Source organism: Manacus vitellinus, unplaced genomic scaffold, assembly GCF_001715985.3.
Source record: "Manacus vitellinus isolate BGI_N305 unplaced genomic scaffold, ASM171598v3 scaffold_22_pilon, whole genome shotgun sequence".
NCBI lineage: Eukaryota > Metazoa > Chordata > Aves > Passeriformes > Pipridae > Manacus > Manacus vitellinus.
The window spans coordinates 2,740,147-2,761,909 of record NW_021939632.1 but is presented as its reverse complement, the minus strand read 5'-3'; the positions used below and the strand labels follow the sequence as shown (position 1 = coordinate 2,761,909).

The window sequence follows — 21,763 nt, the reverse complement described above, 5'->3', positions numbered from 1 at the left end:
AACTGTTTAATTATTTACACAAAAAAAAGGCTGTTCATTGATTGCTTCATTACTCCCTCATAACATTTCATTTGAAGGAGCAGTTCAGAGAACCAAATTCAAATCAGACTGGAACTAGCTGGAGCACCTGTAAATAGGGGGATTGTAACAGTCATAAAATGGGGCTTCTAAGTGTTACCACTGGCTTTGATTGGCTTAAAATAAACAGGAAAATTTTATAAACATTTTTAAAAGAGTAAGAGACATCCTGTTCTCCATCAGTGTTTTGAACACTGTACAAAAACTGGTGCTAAAAGTGATCATTCCCAGAGGTAAAAATGCAAAATAAAAAGAAAAAAAATGAAGTATTTAATTTATAAGGAACATTCCTTAAAAGAATATGAATGATACAAATAGATCTTTTCTTTACTTCCATCAAAGTGAAACGCAGACCCACTGCACACCTTCTCGTTAGAGAAGCAAGCTGAAAATGCAGCTTTTCTGGATGGGTTTAGTTATACAGTCCTGAACAACAGAGTAACTACACAAACAGCTAAGGCCCAGTAGTAAACACGGTCATATAGAGGTGAAAGCACACACAGGCATGCAGAATGCCAATTAACTACACTATACCTGAGTAATTTAAACACAAGCACCATCTTCAATTTTCTAAGAAACTACCAAACTATACCTCAGGATGCTGAGGAAAGGAGGAAAATATATGTATCTTAAAAAGTCAGATAACAATATGGTTAATTTGTTAAATGGCACCTTTTTCTCTGCTAAACAACTACTAGCATATGGTAGAGCTGGCATAAAAACCTGCAATCCCACCAACACCACCCCCTCCCTCCAAAGCTTAAAATCAACACAGAATTCTCATTAGAGCTAGAAGCTGAATTAGAAAAGATAATTAAATCAATTTATAAAATATTTGCAGTCAAGCATTAATTAACTAAATTGCCCAGACTCTCATTTTCAAAGCCACGTACAGGGAATAATCCTCGTTTGAAAAAAAAGAAAAATCTTCCAAAAAATGTGAAGACTGCACTTAAATTTTTGCCTTTTTTTTTTTTTTTTTTTTTTTTTGCAAGGGGGACAGATAGATGGAAGAGAGTGAATGAGCATTCTTTTCAAGAATAGTATCTACACAAAGTGGAGGCAGCATGGTTCACCAATTCAGAGCCAGAGGAAAGACTAGGAGCAGAACAAAGACACTGGACAGAAGAATGGAAGACTCTTCTGTGGCTGACTGGCTGAAGGAAACCTACTTAGTCTGGACTCATGGCAACCTAGGATACAAAAATCCCATAAACAACAGGGCATTTGTGCATGTAACTCCCTGTACACTGCTCTGAAAATTCATTTTGCAGAGTTTTTTCTCCCTCTCAACCCTTACACATGCACACACTGCACTGCGTGTTAGTAGCTTTCATATCCATTTAAATGCTACAGCCAAGAAACACTGTGCACATTCACCAGCTCTGCTTTTCTGAAAAAGAGGCTGAGAAATTGGCATCTAGTCCAAAAGGGACCATATTACAAAATATTTAAAGAGGGATTGAAAGGCCATGCACCAAAATGCCAAAAACCCAATGAAACCAAACCTGTTAAAGAATGTGGTTCTGTGTGGTGCAACAAGATAAAAAAATAAACATGAATAAACTTTAACGCTCTTTGGTTTAAAACTTCAGGCCTTATTTGACCTATATTGCGTATTTTTAAACTAAGACTCTTACTTTTAGAACAGTTCTGAATTAAACCTAAAAGAAAAAGTGGGTGAAAAGAAAAGCTGATACTAATACCTTTGGGGTTAGGCATTTTGGCCATTTTAGTCCTGGCACTTTTCCATCAAATTCCAAAACAAACAAACAAACAAACAAACAAACAAATAAATCTATGGAAATGGAATTTGGAAGTCCCCGTTATCTGAATTAACTTGACAGAACAAAAGATAGAACTGCTTAACAAACCTTGACTATTATGAATGCACAAACTTCAGGATTTGCTGCTCTGGGGCTATTTATAGAAAACTACTTACAGATCTGCTTACTAGAGTTCATACTCACTTTACAGCCAAAAGGAAAGTGGAGCAAGTTGAAAGCACAAAACTAATTTCTTTTTTAAAGTTTTATAACATGTGTTAAGTAAAAACAAATTACAACAGGGTTTTAGGCTGCATATTTATTACCAGAAACCTTGCCTGAGTGGGGAAACAGTTTTTAAGCACGCCAGTAAAGATACTCAAGGCACTATACTCACCAGTATGAATCTTCTCATGCCTCTGTAGCAGGTACTTCTGTATGAAACGCATGTCGCACTGACTGCACTGAAATGGTTTTTCACCTTGAACAATATAATTCCACATCCATAAGTTAATATCTACACACTGTTGTTTCTGATAACTACTTTTGAGGAATATTAAAATGTCTATTAAAAAAAACCAGCATCTGAGCGAATTCCAAAAATACTCTAATACAAAAAAAACATTAGCCTTACTAAGTATAGGAACTGCGGAGTTCTTTCCATGATCCTAAGAGTCACATTAAGTCTAGCACGGAAGAGTGATCTGGAATGGCTGTAATTTCCTCATGAACAAGATCAATCACGATGCTGGCATAAGTCTGCATTCAGGATACTGGCAAGCTATTATAATGGTAAGTACCTTTTTCACTTCTCCGAACCAGAGAGATACCTCATCAGGCAAATAAGCAGCCGGAGCACATTTTACAAAGGGGTCAATTTTGGCACTTAGGCTACAAGTCAACCCATAACTTTCTGATAAAGAAAGAAAAGAAACCTTGTAAACAGTTAGGTCTTCAGTTTATTAAACATATGTTGATTTTTTTTTTCTTTTTTCTGGTATTCTTTTGACACTTTGGTGCATGGAATCTCTAAGCTTAGATGCCAAGTTAGCTACACTCTTAAAACTGAAATTCGCATAGAGCTGAAAACATTTTTAACATAAGTAAACAACTCTTTATATAGTAGAAAAAGACAAATTTGAAGTCAAGCAGTACCTGTATGAATGAAGACATGTCTCTGTAAATGGTAGTTGGTTCTAAAGGCAGCATTGCAATGCTCACAAACATGAGATTTGTGGGTTTTCAGACCAAGTGATCCATCCTCATTTATTGTAAGGATCTATTTTAAAAAGAGTAAAATTTGTTCTCACACTACCCTCTAAAGGTGTCTTATTAACTACAAAAAAAAAACACATTAATTTTTGCGATGCAGAGAATTTAAATATTTCAGGTAAAACAATGCTAATTTCTACAAAGCTATGCGTTAAGCTTCTAGTACACATTTCCAATTGCAGTCCAATCCAACTTGTGTCTCGTTGTGTATTTAAGAGATATTTCAACAGGACAGAGGCAAAAGCAGCTCATGGAAAATCAGCTTAGAGCTTCCCTAGACGCAGCTGAGTCACTTTATACGCTACTGTTTACTTTGTCCGTCTGTTGGAAAGGATGCAAAGTAACCAAATCACCTCTGGGCACTAAACCATGGATAAGCATACTTTAAAGCAAAAGTGAAAAGTTATATTCTATTTTCAAATCACAACTCTAAATGTTTGCTAAAAGGCATTAAAACTTAACAAAAATAGTCATATAAATTATCTACGTCTACATAATACCAGTAGAGGCAAAATTATATTTTAAAAAGCAAAACTCCAAAGCCAAACAACCAAGAAAATAGTATTATCATTCTCCCCTTTCAGGTTTTTCACTCAATAAAGTATTGCTCACTCAATATACATATTAAAGCATTTCCTTGACGAATTCAACTTGCCACACTCAATTGCTTTGCTGTCAAACAAAGCCACTATTTTCATAAAAGTTAAAAAAACTTATATTTAAAAAATTGCACTATATCTACCTTAGTCAATAAAGCTAATCACAGGTTTTCTCTAATTTGTCAGAAAGAAAAAGAAAAAAAAAACACCCCAAACCAAAACCCAGACTCTACTATCTCTGGCAAGAGAATAAGAAAACCAGTAAACAAATTACATTTCTAAAAGTCTTGCTTAACTGGAAACAGAACTATAAAGAAAAGCTTAAGTAACCTTAAATAAAACCGTTTAGTCCCTTGTTATTAACAAAAAATGAAAGTCTGATGGGGAAACACATCTGCAATTTGATTAGCTACGACATTTTAGGTTTTATGATAATGACAGTGATGAGAAAGAGAGAGTCAATAACTGAAACAGTAGCTCTGCAATAGTAGCAAATACTGTAGGATCTACCTAACTTTAAATTCTGCTGCATCAAAACTCAGCAAGAGTGAAAGTCTCGAGCTAACAAATTCTTGTGCATTCACTCTGAAGGACAAGTACATTCATACGTTTGTAAGACTGGTATGTTACAACTCCAGTCACAGATAGAGACAGTTGTAAAAGCTCTGTTCTGTAACCACATACAGCTGATGAAACGGACTGGGTCTTTAAAACAAATTTAAATACATGTTATGAAATGCTTTTCATATATTATGTTGGAATTTTAAAATAATTGTGCAGAGAATAACATTTAATGTCACGGTTATCCTAAACCTGGGCTCTTCAACTGCGTCTATTCATTGTACCACATCTTAAATGAAGAAAGTTAACTTAGTCAATGCAGCTCCCCTAATAAAAGCAACAAAAAAAAGCTTGTGCGTGTGTGTGTGTGCGCGTGCGTATGTGTGTGCACGTGTGTGTGTGCGTGGAAGAGGGAAAAGGAGACAGGATTCATAGTAACTAATGACTTTTTATTTATCTGATCACTACACTAATATAAGATAGAATTTTAAATGCTTCAGGATGTTAACTGACTTCCATTTGTCAAAGTTCCAGCTGCTGTTGGAGGGAAAATCAACCCCATTACTCTGGAAATACTAAACTTAAACTGCAGCAGGCTCTCACCTATGTTGGTCCTTCAGCTTTTTTCTGCCTTTCTACTCTGACAAGTCTGAAAAAGTGGAAAAGAGACTGAAAAACAACCTGCTTAACGATTCTCCTGATCATTGTTCAATCTTTTGTCATCTCAAAAGACTAAACCTGGCAGATTGGGAGATAAAAAGGAAGCATGCAAGTTCACGTCTGTAGAAAGAGGGACACACGCCTCTCCTACCTTGCCATGTTTCCATGGAAGTGATCTGTGGATGTACTCAACCTAGATCTCCTTTTTCTATCAAAGGGAGAAGTGAGAAGAAAATGCACAGGATTTGGAACTTGCTTCCACACCCAATCTGAAGCAATTTCTCAACTTTCCAAGAATACTACAAGTGCAACCTTATCTGACAGTGCTTTGGGGAGGACTGGAAGGTCCTGCTCCCAGGGCAACAAAAAGGTCTGGGAGATTTTCTTGCTGTTACGGTGAGTTTTCCTTCAATGTATAAACAGTTTGGGTTGATTTCTGAGTAGGCTTATCTTAATGCTGCCGTGTGATAACATATAACTGATTTCTGTCTATCAGAGCAGCCTGGATATGTTCTATTTTAAGTCTGAAGGTTAACACTGATTTGGGGACTTACTAGAAGATACAGCACTGCTACCTCATGAGGTGAAATGATTCTGGTTTTATCTGAAGTGCTTCTCAATAGGAGAAAATTGTTTTCAGACATACAGGGGTACATACTCTTCACGAATGGATCTACAAAACAAATTTTGAAGTAACAAACCAGCAGCTATGGTAAGAATTTCTTGATATAAATAAATACATATATGAAGATGATTATGACCACAGGAATTTTCCCTACCAGTAAATTATTTTATATATATTAGTAAACTTTTTAGAATTTTCAAAACTACCATTTTAGATTTCTTTTTAAAACTTTTCACTACTATGCATGAAGCATATAAAATTGTCAGGCTCACAGAAAAGCACAACTATTATTAGATAGATACAGAGTAATGATTTAAAAGTTGTCTACAAAGCTACTGACTCATAATTTAAAAAAAAAAATATTTGGAGAGAGAACTGCCTGGAGAGACAGATGTTAAAATATGTCAAGAGTTCATGTTGCTAAAAAGAGTTCAAAGAAAAACACTGTTATATCAGTTTTGTTTTGGGTCTCTGCTGAACTTCAGAACTGCATCTTTACTGAGCAAACAAACAATTTCCAGCCTAACTACTTCAAATGCTAATGAAATTAGTCATAGTCAACCAAATCTTCAGGTCCTTTTAATCTTGGTTTTGCCAAATCAATGTCTTACTTTTGCTGGTGAACGCTGTTTTCTTTTCTTCTTTTTCTGCAAATCTACTGGCTCTCGTATTTGTTTTTTGTCTCGTTTCTGTTGTTCAGATGCATCAGTAAAGGTAATTTCTTGCTTTACACTGATCTGTTAAGATACCAAGTGCCAGTTTCAGGTAAGGTTCTCACTACAGAAAAGCAATTTTTCAATTTTAGAAGATGACAAACTGCTGAAACAGAAAACCTTTTTCTAAGGGAATTATCTTCTGGCTTCATTCTTTCAGAAATTTAAGTGAAAGGAATAATATGTATCTTAAATAAAAAGGGCACAGTTAATTTCCTCAATGACATTTTGATGTATCCTTTCATTCATCTCCCAAGGTCTTTTTTCCTGACCTGTGGTGATTTTGAGATCAGTTCTTATGTTAAAATCACTTCCATCTGTAAAACCATTCAGTTTTTCATACCTATTTTACTTTAGTCCACGCTGTTGTCAATGCAAGATTTAACGGAATAGTTTATTATATATTTAAGACAGAAGTATTTTTTAAGAAAAAAAAAAAAGACCAGTTCAAATGAAGTTTTGGGGGAAAAAAAAAAATCTTCATTTAATGTGACCCTTAAAAAAGACCATGATACTCTTACATTTTTCTAACACCTGAACCACCTGATCTGCAGCTAACAGAGAAGTGTTTTAACAGTGCTACCTTTCTGAAGGTTATTCTTCGTGTGTAAGGCTATCTATGTTTATAGTCCTGGTAATTGTCCTTTATGTTTGAAGGGTAACAGTGATGATGTGCTGCATTACAGGCAGATGCTCTGTTTTCGAAAGGAAGTCATCTACATGCTCTCTGGGAAAGCCAAGGTATGCCTTCTATGAGATATCGTGGAGGGGCATATTTATGGTCATGTATGAAGTGTCACAGTCCAACCTGCAGTGTGAATGCAATTGCTAAGCGTCCACATACCTTAAAAACACACAAGATGCTTCCTATAGCAAAAGCAACTAAATAGTACTATAAACAGCATAAAAAGCACCTTTTAATAACACTATTTATTCTGGTTTGTAGTTACCCTTGAACATTGAATATACTTAAAGGAGCACATTTTAATGCATTAGTTCTATGGTAGCAGCCTGCTTATAAAATATTTATAAAACAGATACTTAAAGATTATACTTAATTGGCAAAATTTATCCACAGCCAGAGGCAAATGACATTTTCAGAAATAGCACCCGTTCATAAATATTTTGATAATCATAATCCAAACAAGCAATTAATAGATTCTTGCCAGAGTAGGATTAGACTACCAGATCAAGCTTCCTAGTAATTTCTCCAATATTTCACAAAGAAATTGCTTACAGGGACATTAACAGCATACTGCAGCCCTTGAGGAAGTCTATCTTGCGCATCCATTTCATCATCATTTTTTACCGTCTCCTCATGGACCATGAGTTCATCATGTGAAATCATCTCTTGCTGTCGAAGTTCACTTTCCTGTAACACTTCATCTGTTGCAAGAATTTCTTGGTGCGGCATAGTCCGATCTTGAAGCACTGCCTCTTGCCGTTCTCTCGATACTCCAGACTGGTCAGATACTGCACCCATCCCTACCATAGCCCTGGATGACTGCATTTGGTCTATGCCACCACATTTAAGAAATAATCCTCCCAGCTTGTCTTCAATGTTCATTCTTAAGTGCAATTACCTACAAAGAAAGTTTTAATAGTAAACATCTACAATTGGTGCACTTGCTTAAAAGTTTTTACTTAAAAACATTTTATAAGAGCTCAAGTCAGTACTCAACATAAACACATGCACTCCTAAAATTGATACTGAATAAGAGCCAAACGTTGGATAGTTTGGTGTAACATAGAAAGATTCTCCTTTCACACACATCCATGTGTACCCAATTGAACGCTTTCAAATAAAAGGTTTCAAACCAAAGTACCCTCTGACTACTGGCAAAGTTCTGGTAATTAAATGATAGCTAAATCCTCCTTCTTATCCCTTAGAAAACTTCTATTTTTTTTTCCTGTGTGCCCTTTTTACTCTGTTCCCTTTTTCCATTTTGACTGTCTTTTACAAATGCCTCTTTCATTTTGGTCCTGTTCTCCCTATTTCCTTGTCCCTTTTGTGCCCTTTCACTGCTGCTACCCCAGGGCATATTGTAGCTGCTGGAACATCTTAATATCCACAAGTGAGAGAAAACTGGGCAGCATCAAAAGCAGAGTGGCCAGCAGGTTGAGGGAGGGGATACTCCTCCACTCTCAAGACCCCATCTGGAGTGCTGCATCCAGCTCTGGGGACACAGTGAAGAAAGATGTGAAACTGCTGCAGTGAGCCCAGAGTAGACTACAAACATGCTTAGAGGGCTGAGCACCTCTGCTATGCTGACAGGCTCAGAGAGTTGGGGTTGTTCAGCCTGGAGAATAGAAGGCTCTGGAGAGACCTTATTGCAGCCTTTCAATACTTAAAAGGGGGCTTATAAGATGGGGATAAATCTTTTAGCAGGGCCTGTTTCAATAAGACAACACGTAATGGTTTTAAATTAAGAGATGGTCAATTTAGACTAGATATAAGGAAGAATATTTTTACAGTGAGGGTGCTGAAACACTGGCAGGGGTTGCCCAGAGAGGTGATGGATGCCCCATCCAGGAAACATTCAAGGCCAGGTTGGATGGGGCTGAGCAACCCGATCTAGTTGAAGATGTCCCTGCTCATTGCAGGGGGTTGGACTAGGTGGTCTTTAAAAGTCCCTTCCAGCCCAAACCATTCTGTGATTCTATGAAAATGCAATTTTCTGGCTAAAGGTATATATCACATAAAGACTATAGAGAGGTCAGAACTGTTAGTAAAAAACGCATTCTCTTTTACCTCCACTAAGCTGGAGCATTAATCAGGAAATATAAATTCCAATCATGAAAAGCAATACCCTTAAATTGACTTATGTTACACAGACAGATATAAAATCATAATATTCCAACAAGTGTCATGACATTATTAATTGGTTTTTAACATAGAATGGCAGGCTTTTGTGAAGCTGGAAGTGGCAGCATCTTCTCATTCTACTAGTTATATATGCAAGATAGTTCTACTACTCTTCTCCTTGGCTTATTGGATGTCCAGCCACAGCAGTCAGGCTCCTTCACCCTATTCCCCAGGCCCATAACTCCTACCATTCCACATTGCCCTGGCCTGCTCCTTCAGACAGACATACCAACAGACAGACAGAGAAAACATCCTTCCTCCACTCCTCTATCTCCCCACAGCTGGAGGGCAAAGGCTACACATACAAATGCTACAGCAGACACAGGAGTGGGAGTAGAAACACAGTGGAGCTGGACAACACACAGCAGGCCCAGATAAAGCACCAGACAGGGATCTTAGGGAGTATTACGACAGTGTCAGCACCTTTGATTTTGATGCATTCAGAATTATGATACAGATGTGGTGTTGGCATATTGCTTTAAATTCCATCCACCTTGGAGTGCACCACAGAAAAAGGCTCCATCTCCATTCAAGTCTTAAGTCAGAGGCTGTGCTGCTTTCCCTGCAGCTCCCAATGACAACTCATAACCAAAGAAATCAGATCTCTCTGCCTAAAACCATCGGGGCCATCACCCTGCAGAACTGCACCACTACAGCCCATGCAAAACAGACTCGATCAAGCAAATGTAAATCAAATCTCTAAATTTCCATTTTCAGTTTGATCTATTTGATCCCCTTCTAAATAATTTCCTTCACCAGGAAAATATTTTGAAAATTCTCAATGTATCTCACACATTCGTGAAGACTCAATACTAAACTACACTGAGTTTATAAAATAGATCATGGTTTCTCTTTAGGTGAAATCCTAGAGAACATGGTAGGAATGGAAGCCACTAGCAGAAACATCTGAAAAATCTCAATCTCATTTCAAATATTTTTGTATTTCAAATATTACTACTGATTCTTAACCTTCTGAAAGTAAAACTAACTCAATTTCTTAAAAGAACAAAGAAAAAAAACAATTCACCACACACCCCAACAAAGTAAAAAGCCCATTAACACCCTCTGATAGCAACTCACATCTTATAACTCAAAAGTGAAAGAACATTTGTCTCTATTCTTTATCGTGAAAGGTTCTGAACTTCTGAATAATACAAAGAAAGGTTGACAGACAGGATGGTCTGACTTCTACAAGTTTCAATAGTTAAGACGCTTGCCAAAGAAAGAAGCTTTTCAGTTAAATACTTTATTATTTTTAGTAAGCCTTGCTCTGCTGGAAGTCAGGAGGACAGAGTCACCAAGCTAAATCTCTTTATATATGAAAATGTCATCAATATTTTTATTATTCTTCCTTCCTACATAAAAAGCCCATTTTAGGGACCAAAATCACCTCTGATGGGAGAAGAACATGGAAAAATACTGTTCAGAACATTTATGTTTGCAATTGGTCCTTTTTTGTTCTCCTGCAATTCTAACATAAGGAAGTTTGAAATCATGCTCTTGATTTTCACAGTACCTGTTTTCAAATAAGGACAACAAGAATGCATAAAGAATGCCCTGAGTGAGCTCAGGTGGTGCTGTGTTACGAGTTTACTTTCAAATCAATCCATTTTAGAGTAAGAGAATGAGATTTCAGATGTCTTCCAGGGAAAATGCAGGTCTGGTATGCCACACAGCCACCTGCAGACATTATATAATCCATGAAGTATTTTTTGGAGGTAACTGGGAAACCATACTGATAGTTTCTCAGCAATAACACAAACAAACAAACAAAACCTGGCAGAGTGCTAAGGCTGTATTTTTCCCACCAATGCAGATCTCCCAGAGAGATCTTGCAACAACATCCTAAAAGAAGAAAATGAGGATGAATTTATCGTCTTATTGGTGTGGAGCATCCTGTGCCAAGTAAGAAATGTGAGACAGAACTGAAGTTTTAAGAATCTGCCTCGCATGGAGCCATCATTTGATAAAAGATGGTGCAAAAACCTAAAGTCAAGACTGGTGTTTTTGGTAGAGCATTCTAAATATCTAGCTTGAAAGATAGACTCCAAGGAAAATAAACTGATACATCTGCTCATTTCAGCCTTCATCCCAAGTTAATCCACAGTCAGGGTACATCTCACACAGACTGTCATTCACTATGCTTTTGTTCCACGCTACAGAAATACCACAGCATAAGCTCACTGCAGATTCTCCAAAGCAATGACGTGGACAGGTACTAAAATACAAAAACTCAAGATGCTGAAACACATTCAAGGGAGAACAAACAGTATCAAGTGTGAGAACATGGTGGCCCTAATCTGTCTGCTCAGGCCATTGACAAAAACAGCACAGAAGGTTGTTCCACATGGAGGATACTGCCACATCACCCTGAAATTAGGTATGAATTCCGGAAATCCTGGATGTAAAGCTACTTCCTGGCAGGAAGGTAGGCAGACAGAGAAGCTGAGTGTTTAACAGTGCAGAAGAGCTCTCACCAACAGAGGCAGGAAGATTTGTGACATGCTGAACCCAAGGACAGCTGGCGGGATAGAGCAGTTGCCCAGAGGACAGGCCAGCTGCGTGCTGGTGTTTATTGGTCTTGCTGGTTCTCTCAGTTGCAAAGGATATAGAAACAGTTTCTTTCTCACCCTGACTAGTAGGTCCAGCAGAGTCATGCAACTAAAAGCGCTCAAGTTGTTTTCCAGTCATGATCTTGAGTCATATCAGAAGTGGTGCAGTGAGTGCACTGCTTATTAAATCAGGCTTTCAAACATCTGGGTTTTCATAGAAAAATAATGAGAACTCATAGGGTTAGGCTATATATTCTAAATGACTAAACACAACGTAAGCTACGTGACCGCTGCAGGTAATGTTTTAAAACAAAGAACCACAAACAAAAATAGGCTATTAATCCAAACAAGAAGCATCCCAATTGCAATTAATTCAGTAAAACATGTGTAATTTGTCAACTGACACCTTTTTGGCTCACATAAAAGGAATCCTATCATTTAAATTGAAGATGAGGCGAAGTGTGCCTGGAAGAATGACTGTGTGATAAAGGATGTAAGTTAAAAGCATTCAAACAAGCACACTTTAGCAAGCCTGCAAATATTAAATACATATTTTAAGTGCAAGATGCATCTGTAAAATAAAGATCAACTTACTTTGAGATTATCTCTAGGGAAGCCACAAAAATACAAACCACATACACACATATGCACATTTCTTGGCATAAGATGTTGTGTTTTTCATGGAATTTCAGAACTTCTATTAAGCCTCACCAAGTAATCTCACAATTTTTCTTTGAGTGCATATAGTTTCTCTATAAATTGACAGAAAAAGAGTTGTCAATAAAATCTCTAAAGTATCTATTCTGCTTGGAGAGGGTCTCCAAGCCTTTACTCCAGGAAAAGCATCTCACAAGAGGTGTCTACAGGCAGAGCTTCCTGGGTACAGGAAGGGGAGAGAAAGGAAGGGGAAGGACTGCACAGAAAAGGTCTCATGGGACCATCTCAGCACCTTCTCTTTTCAAAGGGTACTTCACAGCTTGCAGAACATCCCCATCCAGCAAACCACATCGCTTCATTTCAGAAACCGCTGCTTCGCCAAACCCTACGGCTGTACTTCAGAACTATTCATTTCAGTAACCCTGACATCAGTTTTTCCAAATACTGGTGCAGTAAGTTGGAGAACTGAGCACTAAAGACAGTATTCCTAATTAAAGAAACAACCATTTAAACAAAAACATACTAAATGAAAAGCATGACAACATTTCAATTAAGAATCAAAAATTAAAACACCATCAAGAGAAAACATTAATTGGTTCAAAAAGTCTGCTGGGATGGTGGCTGCTACGAAGTAAAGCTGAACAGAGACCCTCAAGGAAAGCAGCAAAACTTGTTTGCCAGTGAAGTTCAACACATGGTGCAGCTCTTTTTCTCCACTTTGACTGATGGTGGGTAGGGGGTTATTCTGTCTTCTCCTTTCTTTTCTTAAGCAGGCAGTAAAGCATTATTTGATGGAATGAGCAAGTACCCAGAGATACAAATTGTATTCACTTTAAAAATAAAATTCATATGTGCAGAAACACATTAATTCTGTAGTTAGGATTCAAAAGACTATTTATGAGAGGTGAGAAAAAAAATGTTTTAAGGATTAACAACAGGGACAAAAGATAAAAATCATCTGCAGTTTAATATCTATTTGTAGAACAGAACTAATTTAATGTTTTTGCTTTGTTTTTTAAAAGATGGACTTTTTCTATTTGTAAACAATGTCCTGGAAAAGTCTTTGTTGTTTCAAGACTAATACTTCTCTTTTTAAGTGTTAAAAAGCAGGATTTTTTACTTTCTATATCTGTATCCCACTCCACCTTCTTTTGTATATTATCTTCTCCCTACTTTTCCAAGGCAAAAAGGAATGAAAGAAGGTTGAGGGAAACAGGGAAAGAAAGTTGTTGAAATTTAATTATTCTTACGGTTTAAACCTTAGCTCCTTCTGAAGGATTATAGCAAAGACTTGAGAGAGAAATGAGACTTCCATGTACAGCAATAAACTCCATTTGACCATATTTTCGAAGATACAACAACCCAAACACAACAGCCAGGATGTACAACAGCAGTTCTAACTTGCCTTTAGCAACTCAATACTGTTCTGACAAAAACATCTACCTCCAAGATTCCCTCACAAAAGCTGACACTGAGCTCAGTCCGAGGTATTATATGGTTTCAGGGTAACCTTACACTGGAATGTACACCTTACATTATTTCAGTTCCACATTTTGGGAAGTCTGCTTTCATTTAAGATAAGACAAGGCAAACTTCCTAATGAAAAAATACCTGAAGCTACAGAACACGTACCTGAGCACATTCCTACCACATCCTTGCTTCCACAACAGCCTTTGGAAGAATGAGTGCATGCAGAGCCCAAACCACAAAATGTATAAAGGTTACTAGTGCAAAATGCACACAGAATAAGCTTTTTAAAACACAATCTGGGGAAACCCTCAGCTTCTTAGGGCTCAACTCTATGGTCATGCTACAATGATTTGTGCTAAACTGTAAACTTAAATGAACATAATGTATATACAATCTATACAACTCCCTAAATGAACATTCTTATTCTATCACAGAATTCAATTTTCTTCCTTCCCTATTTAGTGAAATTCACTTTGGAAAGGTTTATTCTGAATTTTTAAAAAAGCCAATCACTGTATAATCAGAGTAGTTTAGTGGCATGACTAGTAAAACCTTTCTGAACAGCCAAACTTCTATAAAATCAACTACAACAGATAGGCCATTCCAGTGGGACATTTGGTGTGTTTTCTTATTTACCCAACTCTCAATGATACAGCCACAAGAAACAATCTGAGACATGGGCTACCTGCTCAAAGGGTTGTGCACTGCACCTCTTCCCCACTACACCTCCTTGCTGCCTTCTCTGGGCTGAGCATAGCACTGTGCAACTGAGAAGGGAGCTGGACAAAAACATACCCCCAGAAAAGCCATGAGGTTTTGTCTGGATCAGTGGGACCGAGCAGGCCAGGCTTACAGGAGATCCATAGTGAAGAATCAGGGAGGAGGGAACGGGACTGATTCTTTCAGCAGCGGTCAGCGGTCAGATCAGATTAAAGGGTGTTGTGAAACTGCTCCACAAATGCAACGTACACACACAGATGAACACCTTGCAGATAGACATACCCAATGGCTATGCCAAATTCAGATCGGGGAAAAAATGTCTATCTACATTCTCAAATGCTTTCTTCCTAACAGGAAGCGTAGAAGTCACCACTAACTCTGTAATTCCTAAGTCCTAATGCTAATGAAGAAAGAGATAGCAACATGGCTTAATAGCATACTTAAAACTACTAATGTTTAAGCATTTCCATGAATAAAATTGCCATCAACATAAACCCCTCCAAAAGAAAGAAAAAAAATCAGAGCTTAACAGATTTCTAACATCCACTTTAAATCCCTATCAAGCCATGAAACATGTTGAATAGTCTCATCACATCACAAAATATATTTATGTGCACTATTAAAATATGGATATAGTCCAATATAAAAGGAAACACAGCTAGCTTTCACAATATCAAAGGTTCAATTTTCAACATACTGCAGAAGCCTAGAAAGTAAAAAATAATACCCTACTTAATGGTTCTAAATAAAGAACAGTAAATAAAATTATCTCTTCTCCCTACTCAGAAAAATAAGACACAGCTAAAAGAATGACTTTGAAATTAACACACAAGTGTTTCTAAGAATGAATCAGAATGTGTTGACTTGCAAAATGAAAGTAATCAAACATAAATCAGCCTGAAAAGGTTCACAGATCATAAAATCAACACATTCTGAAAGGCAACATATGATACAAACACCCTTATGACTTGTTGCACAGTTATTTCTAAGTGCTCCATGTTGCTGAACACATGCCAGTACAGGGCCTGATCCCACCAAGATTTACACTCATACTGAGCTGTGAATAGTCCTATTACAATCAACAGGATTACTCATGGAAAATCTACTTATCGTGCATAAAATTATCCACGCGTGAAAATCTTTGCCACCTTTCCTATCCTGAAATCTCTGTTCGATCATCACCAGCATAACCACAATCTATTATCAAATGTACCCACTGAAAAGCTTTTGATACTCTATTAACAAAGCCACGGTTACATGTCAAAATCCACAGGGATGTCATCAATGTAGCAAACATACTTTAAATAGTCAAAAAATCATAGGAAATGTTATGGGTTTATCGGGGAAAAAAAAGCCACTGGTTTTGTGGCATTAAATTATAACCTACTAGAAAATAGTTATTTTTGAGAGTTTATCTGGGAATTTCCAGCATTGTATAGTTAACCTCAAAAGAACAATGCAGAATTTCTGCCCTTGCACCATGAAACTTGGGCACTCAAAAGTGGTCACTCTGGGGACTTCCAATGGCATTTATATTCAGGAAAACAGGCACTAGACATAACTTCAGTCCAACTGGTGAAAATTTTGTGAAATTCCACGTATCACATGCCTCAGGCTGAAACTTCATAAAAGTAGTTCAGATAATGTATCAAATGTTTTTACTATTTGATTTAGATAACAGTGCAATTCTAACACAAAGCTGAGCCCATCTAACAGCTAATGGTCATTGAAAGGGGCAATCCTGATTCCTGCTCCTAACTCTGAGAGTTCAGCCTATCTTTTGTGCCTACTCCAACCTCATATAAAGACACACTTGTTTACACTCCAACAGCCTGGCAGGTTTTTTTTTCCCAGTTATTAATTTTCTGAGGTTAACTCACTGGCTGGATTTACCACAATGACAGTGTGTCAGAACACGGTGCAGGAGTGGACCCTTCTCTGTTCAGCATTCACAGACTAACTCTCTCAGCCCATCTCACATATTTTCGCCTTAAAAATAAACAGAGAAGAAAAATACATTCCTCTTTTGAAAATGTGATTTTTTTATTTTTACAAGCCTTTAAATTCCTTGGGTCTCACCACTCGTCTACTATGTGCAAGTATCTGGGAAGCATCTCTACTCATCACTAGCACTATGAAAGTGCTACTTTACAGAAGATGACAACCCACTGTTGCTCTGTTACCCTACTGGCTCAAATGGCAAAGGTCTGTATGTATGTGTGCATACATTCCTCATCCTTGGAGGATAAAGAATTGTCTCGATGGTTGCACTCAGAGAGTTGTGGTCAGTGGCTCAATGTCCAAGTGGACAGCAGTGACGACTGGGGTTCCCCAGGGGCTGGTAGTGGGACCAGTGCTGTTTAACATCTTTGCTGGTGACACACACAGTGGGATCGACAACACTGAGCTGTGTGGTGTGGTTGACACCCTGGAGGGAAGGGATGCTATCCAGAGGGACCCTGACAGGCTGGAGAGATGGGCCTGTGAGAATCTTGTGAAGTTCAACAAGGCCAAGTGTAAGATCCTGCAAGTGAATTGGGGCAATCCCAAGCACAAATACAGCCTGGGAACAGAATGGATTGAAAGCAGCCCTATGCAGAAGGACTTGAGGGTGTTGGTTGATGAGAAGCTCAATGTGACCCAGCAATGTGTGCTCACAGCCCAGAAAGCCAGCTGTGACATGGGCTGGATCCAGAGCACTGTGGGCAGCAGGTCCAGGGAGGGGATTCCGCTCCTCTGCTCTGCTCCCATGAGACTCCACCTGGAGTGCTGCATCCAGCTCTGGAGCCACAACGTAAGAAGGATGAGGACCTGCTGGAGTGAGTCCAGAGGAGGCCACAAAGATAATCAGAGGGCTGGAGCATCTCTGCTATGCAGACAGGCTGAGAGAGACAGGGCTGTTCACCCTGGAGAAGAGAGGACTCCAGGGAACAGCCTTCCAGCACCTAAAAGGGGCCTAGAGGAAAGCTGGAGAGAGACTTTTTACAAGGGCCTGTAGTGACAGGACAAGGGGGAATGGCTTTAAACTAAAAGAAGGAAGGTTTAGATTAGATATTAGGTAGAAATTCTTGACTGTGAGGGCAGTGACAGACTGTAACAGGCTGACTAGAGAAGCTGTGGATGCCTTATCCCTGGAAGCATTCAAGACCAGGCTGGATGGGACTTTGAGAAACCTGATCTAAGTGGAAGGTGTCCCTGTCGACGGCAGTGTCGTTGGAACAAGATGATCTTTAAGATCCCTTCCAACCCAAACCTTCTATGACTCCATATATATGTATACAAAATTTCTGGTGTTTCTTTCCAGATTGCTTTTTAAAAATATTTAAAATATTATACACCCTCCCCCCCGGGAGAATACAAGAAGTTGCATGCAAACATACAGAAGTTTCAGGGACTGCCTTCACTAGGGTACCTTGGTTCATCATAATTCACCTTTCCAGCCTATTGGCACTGATTTTTAATTTTTTTTTAATAAAATGATCATAAATATTTATGCATGTGTGTGTATCTATATCTAGATATAGATATATCTTTTTCTACAGCACACTGCATGGAATGCTCCATAAAAACTGGTGACACTAGTAAGATAGTTTATAATACCCTTGCTCCATTTGTTGCAAATGCCAAAATGTGTAAATGAGTCACAGAGCACATGAAGAGAAAGCCACAACCATTTGCTACCTTGCAAAATAGAATACAAGCCTACACAAGCCATTTCTACCAAAACTTTTTAAAAATAGGTGATCAATAATTATACGTTCCACATTTTCTGGGTGCTTATGCTGACACATTTGGGTCAAATTCACCTAAAATGCTGAGTACTCAAGGCTGCAATTAAATCAATTACAACAATACTTTAAAAATACAAAGATAATGCAATGCTGTTATTTAAAAAAAAAAGTTCTTAAAGAGCTCAATGGACACACGTATCAAATGCAAACTTTCATCTTACTCACAGACACCAATTCTCCAGCCATAAAATAAGAAATATCCATTTCCTTTCCCTGAGGTATATTAAAATACTTGTAATAATAAGCAATGTTCAATACAGGTCACAAGGGTGAACTAATCAGTTTATAGTGCTCTTGTTCCTGCAGCCAGCACAATGCTGAGGGGAGAAGGCAGCAGCTCTCAGATGGACAGGTAAGGCTACTGCAGTTACTTTGATAACTACTGTGAGGAGGTGGGTGAGACAGTCTCGCCTCTCCCAGGACTTAATGACTGATCAGAAAGCACGACCAACCAGTGTGTTTCCAACTAACATGGAACAGCCACTTCTGTGGAGAATCATGAGAGGAATGGGTGCACTCCAATGCAGGACTGTCATCAAGAAAAGGTAAGCATAACAGTAAGACTGAAGAGAGAAACACTGGTTACCACCACAATGTAACAGAACTGAGAGAGATTTGGCTTCTTTTCACAGCTCTGCCACTGCTTTTGGCCACATCTGTTATCTTGGCAAATCCCTGCTCCTTCTTTCCACTTCCTTGTCTCTAAATTGGGTGCAATGACCCACCTTTGATTTAGATGTGAAGTGAGCAGTAGGAACTACCTATGAGGCCCTCACAAGCCTACTGATAACCATTACAGAAATTTCACAAAGAAATATACTCATTCTGCCTTCAGAGAAGGATTAAGCAGAACATAGTAAGGGAACATGCATTATGCAATGAGAAGAAAGCAAAGTATAGAGCAGCTGCTTATTCAATTCCTATGCATTCAAAAAGGTAGGGGCTACTTAGTATCACTAAATACTAAAGTATAATATTAAGGTATAATATATTAGTGATGTAATGAGGGTGGTAAAATTAAATGGCATAGGTAAAGCTCAATGCTGTCATTTTAATGCTTGCATGGTTGACTTATACCTAAAATTGCTCCTTTAAAAGCATGCTTTGCTTGTAATATCTTTACTTCAGCTTCATTATTTTCTAAGAGGCCATCTATGTGCATTAAAGAAAAATAGTAATTACAGAAAAATTCAGGACAATTACTTAATGCATACACAAAGACTAAATAACATTGGACAATAAGCTAATGAAAGTATAATCAAGAAGGTTTTGATCAAAAAACCTGGAAGTTAGCTGCAAAAGTGATCTCAGAGGTTCTGGAAGACATTTTTCATTTACATACTTGACAGTATATGGAAAACTTAAGAGGAAAAAAACAACACTGTTCTAAACCATAAATGAGAAGGACATGAATAACAACAAAACAGATCTTAGAGAGCACGGGTGATTATTTCTAGATCTTGCTTCAATATTTGAAAATGTTATTTCAACATGGGCTCTCAGGTTGTGAGAGCAATGCAAGTATTTTAGAATACAGGAATCACTCTCCCAAGTTGCAATTTCAACTTCAGCACATCACCATGCACAAAGTAGACATTTTTTCCCTAACTTCATTACAGCAAACTTACTTGGGGTACGATTACATTCTGTGTAACATCTAGAAACAAAGTCTGCAAAATATCATTGGCTCTCTGTGGACTAACCTTTCTCATGGGGATATTGGCAAGGAACACTTTCTTATCTAAACCTGCAGAGGAGGCAGTGTCATACCTCAAGGTAGCTTCATTTTTAATGGATATTTATCTCATTGCAGCTATATTTCAAACATACCCTTCATCTACCTCAAATAATCCAGTTAATCTAAAACATGATAGACTGAATACCTCTTTAGTAGAAGATTCACTCCAGACAGACAAAGCAAATCCTATACTTTCTATACTGTTTTTCAAATACTACAGTTTTACCCTAAGTGGTCATCTCTCAGACCCACCTGAAAAGGTGGGGTCAAAAGTCTGGGCCAGAAGATCAGAAAGAGCCCTTTCTAAAGCTAAAGACACAGATCTCTATTAACTGCTCCACTCCTCAAACCTTACAGGTTTACTCTACCTATACAAAAAAAAAAAAAAAGCCTTTCAAGGATCTACCTATTCCAGAGGACTAATACACCTAGCAACTAAAAATGACAAAACTAAACATGAAAGAGAGAAAATAAACTACTTCAAGAACATAAATATGTACTTCACTTTTACTAACATAAACACAAGGCAACACACATGTAACATAGTCAGTAGAATAAATAAGCCCATATAGTAGTTCCTCGAGGAAAGAAAAAGAATCACAGGTGACAAAATGTGATCAAAATGCACAAGACATTTCCAAAAAGGTGTTTGGAACCTTCAGAGATGGTAGCAGTATATGAATATAAAACCAGTAAAATTACAATGATTTGGGTATCACTAGAAGCACCATCTTGAACTGTATATTCTGGTGGCAGCCCTTTCTTTCCTTTAATGCACGATGAAAAACAAGGAGCAGACAATGCTGTGATGCTCCATCAGGGAGAGCACTGACCAACAATGAAACAAAAAAGAAAATCTATCACTGTTCTTCAAAATATTCCAGCAATTACAAACTGGGCACCAAGGAGCAATTTTCATCAGCGGAGTCAGGGATTGTTGTGGCCTAACCAGCACTCTCTGATACAACAGCATCAGAACAGTATCAAGCACCTTCATCAAGCATAAACAGAAGAGTCAGCACATAAACAGACACATGTTAGTATTTAAAGACCGTATGAGATCAGCCACAGGGGGAAGGAGTAGAAATAAACTCTAAAATCATGGAAGTGAGCAACTAGGTCACTTTCTCAAAACCCCTCTTGGAACACAAGCATGTTACAGACCATGTAAATTTGCCAAGAAGAGTATCCTTCCATACAGTTAGGATATTTTTCCCCATTGTAGCAATAAGCCCACCACCTCCCTGCTGATAACCAACACTTGTGGTCAGATTAAATCAGCTAAGAACTATTCCTATCCTGCTTACATAAAATTCCAGAATTGTAAGTCAGCCTTTTTAATCTGGCTGATCCTCACTTCAAAAGAAAAAAAAGAAAAAAAAAAAGGCAAATCAAGTAACTACTAAATCCAGTATGCTTCTGCAGTGTATCCTCTTCAAAAGGCTATCCACAACCCCAACAAGAACTTCCAGATAACTCTTTCCCTTGATACTTCAAGGATGGTATGAACAAGGAATCCCACTGACTTCTACCACATACCCCAAGGTAATTACTCCTCATTACAGTTTTAAATTTCTCAAACAATTTTCAGGCACTTAAGCCCATTTTCAGATCAAGGCAAGCCAAAACACAAGATGCCTAGAAACTATTTTATAGGAACAATAATAACACAGATATGATGGCCCATTAACTAAC

General features: G+C 37.9%; 1 protein-coding gene across 4 annotated transcripts in view; it reads right to left on the bottom strand.

Annotated features, from left to right (window-relative positions):
• The window catches only part of ZNF148 (zinc finger protein 148), a 40,387-nt gene that overhangs the window by 10,644 nt on the left and 7,980 nt on the right, over positions 1–21,763 (bottom strand). For 2 of the 4 annotated variants that reach the window (XM_029959853.1, XM_008922944.2), the window contains exons 2-5: positions 7,512–7,857; positions 6,173–6,298; positions 3,000–3,123; positions 2,242–2,325 (exon numbers count right to left, since the gene is read on the bottom strand). In XM_029959853.1, coding sequence (XP_029815713.1) covers positions 2,242–2,325; positions 3,000–3,123; positions 6,173–6,298; positions 7,512–7,841 — 664 coding nt within the window. In that variant the 5' untranslated portion in view covers positions 7,842–7,857. The remainder of the gene's footprint in view (positions 1–2,241; positions 2,326–2,999; positions 3,124–6,172; positions 6,299–7,511; positions 7,858–21,763) is intronic. The other 2 variants (XM_018072637.1, XM_018072638.1) reach the window with 2 other exon arrangements.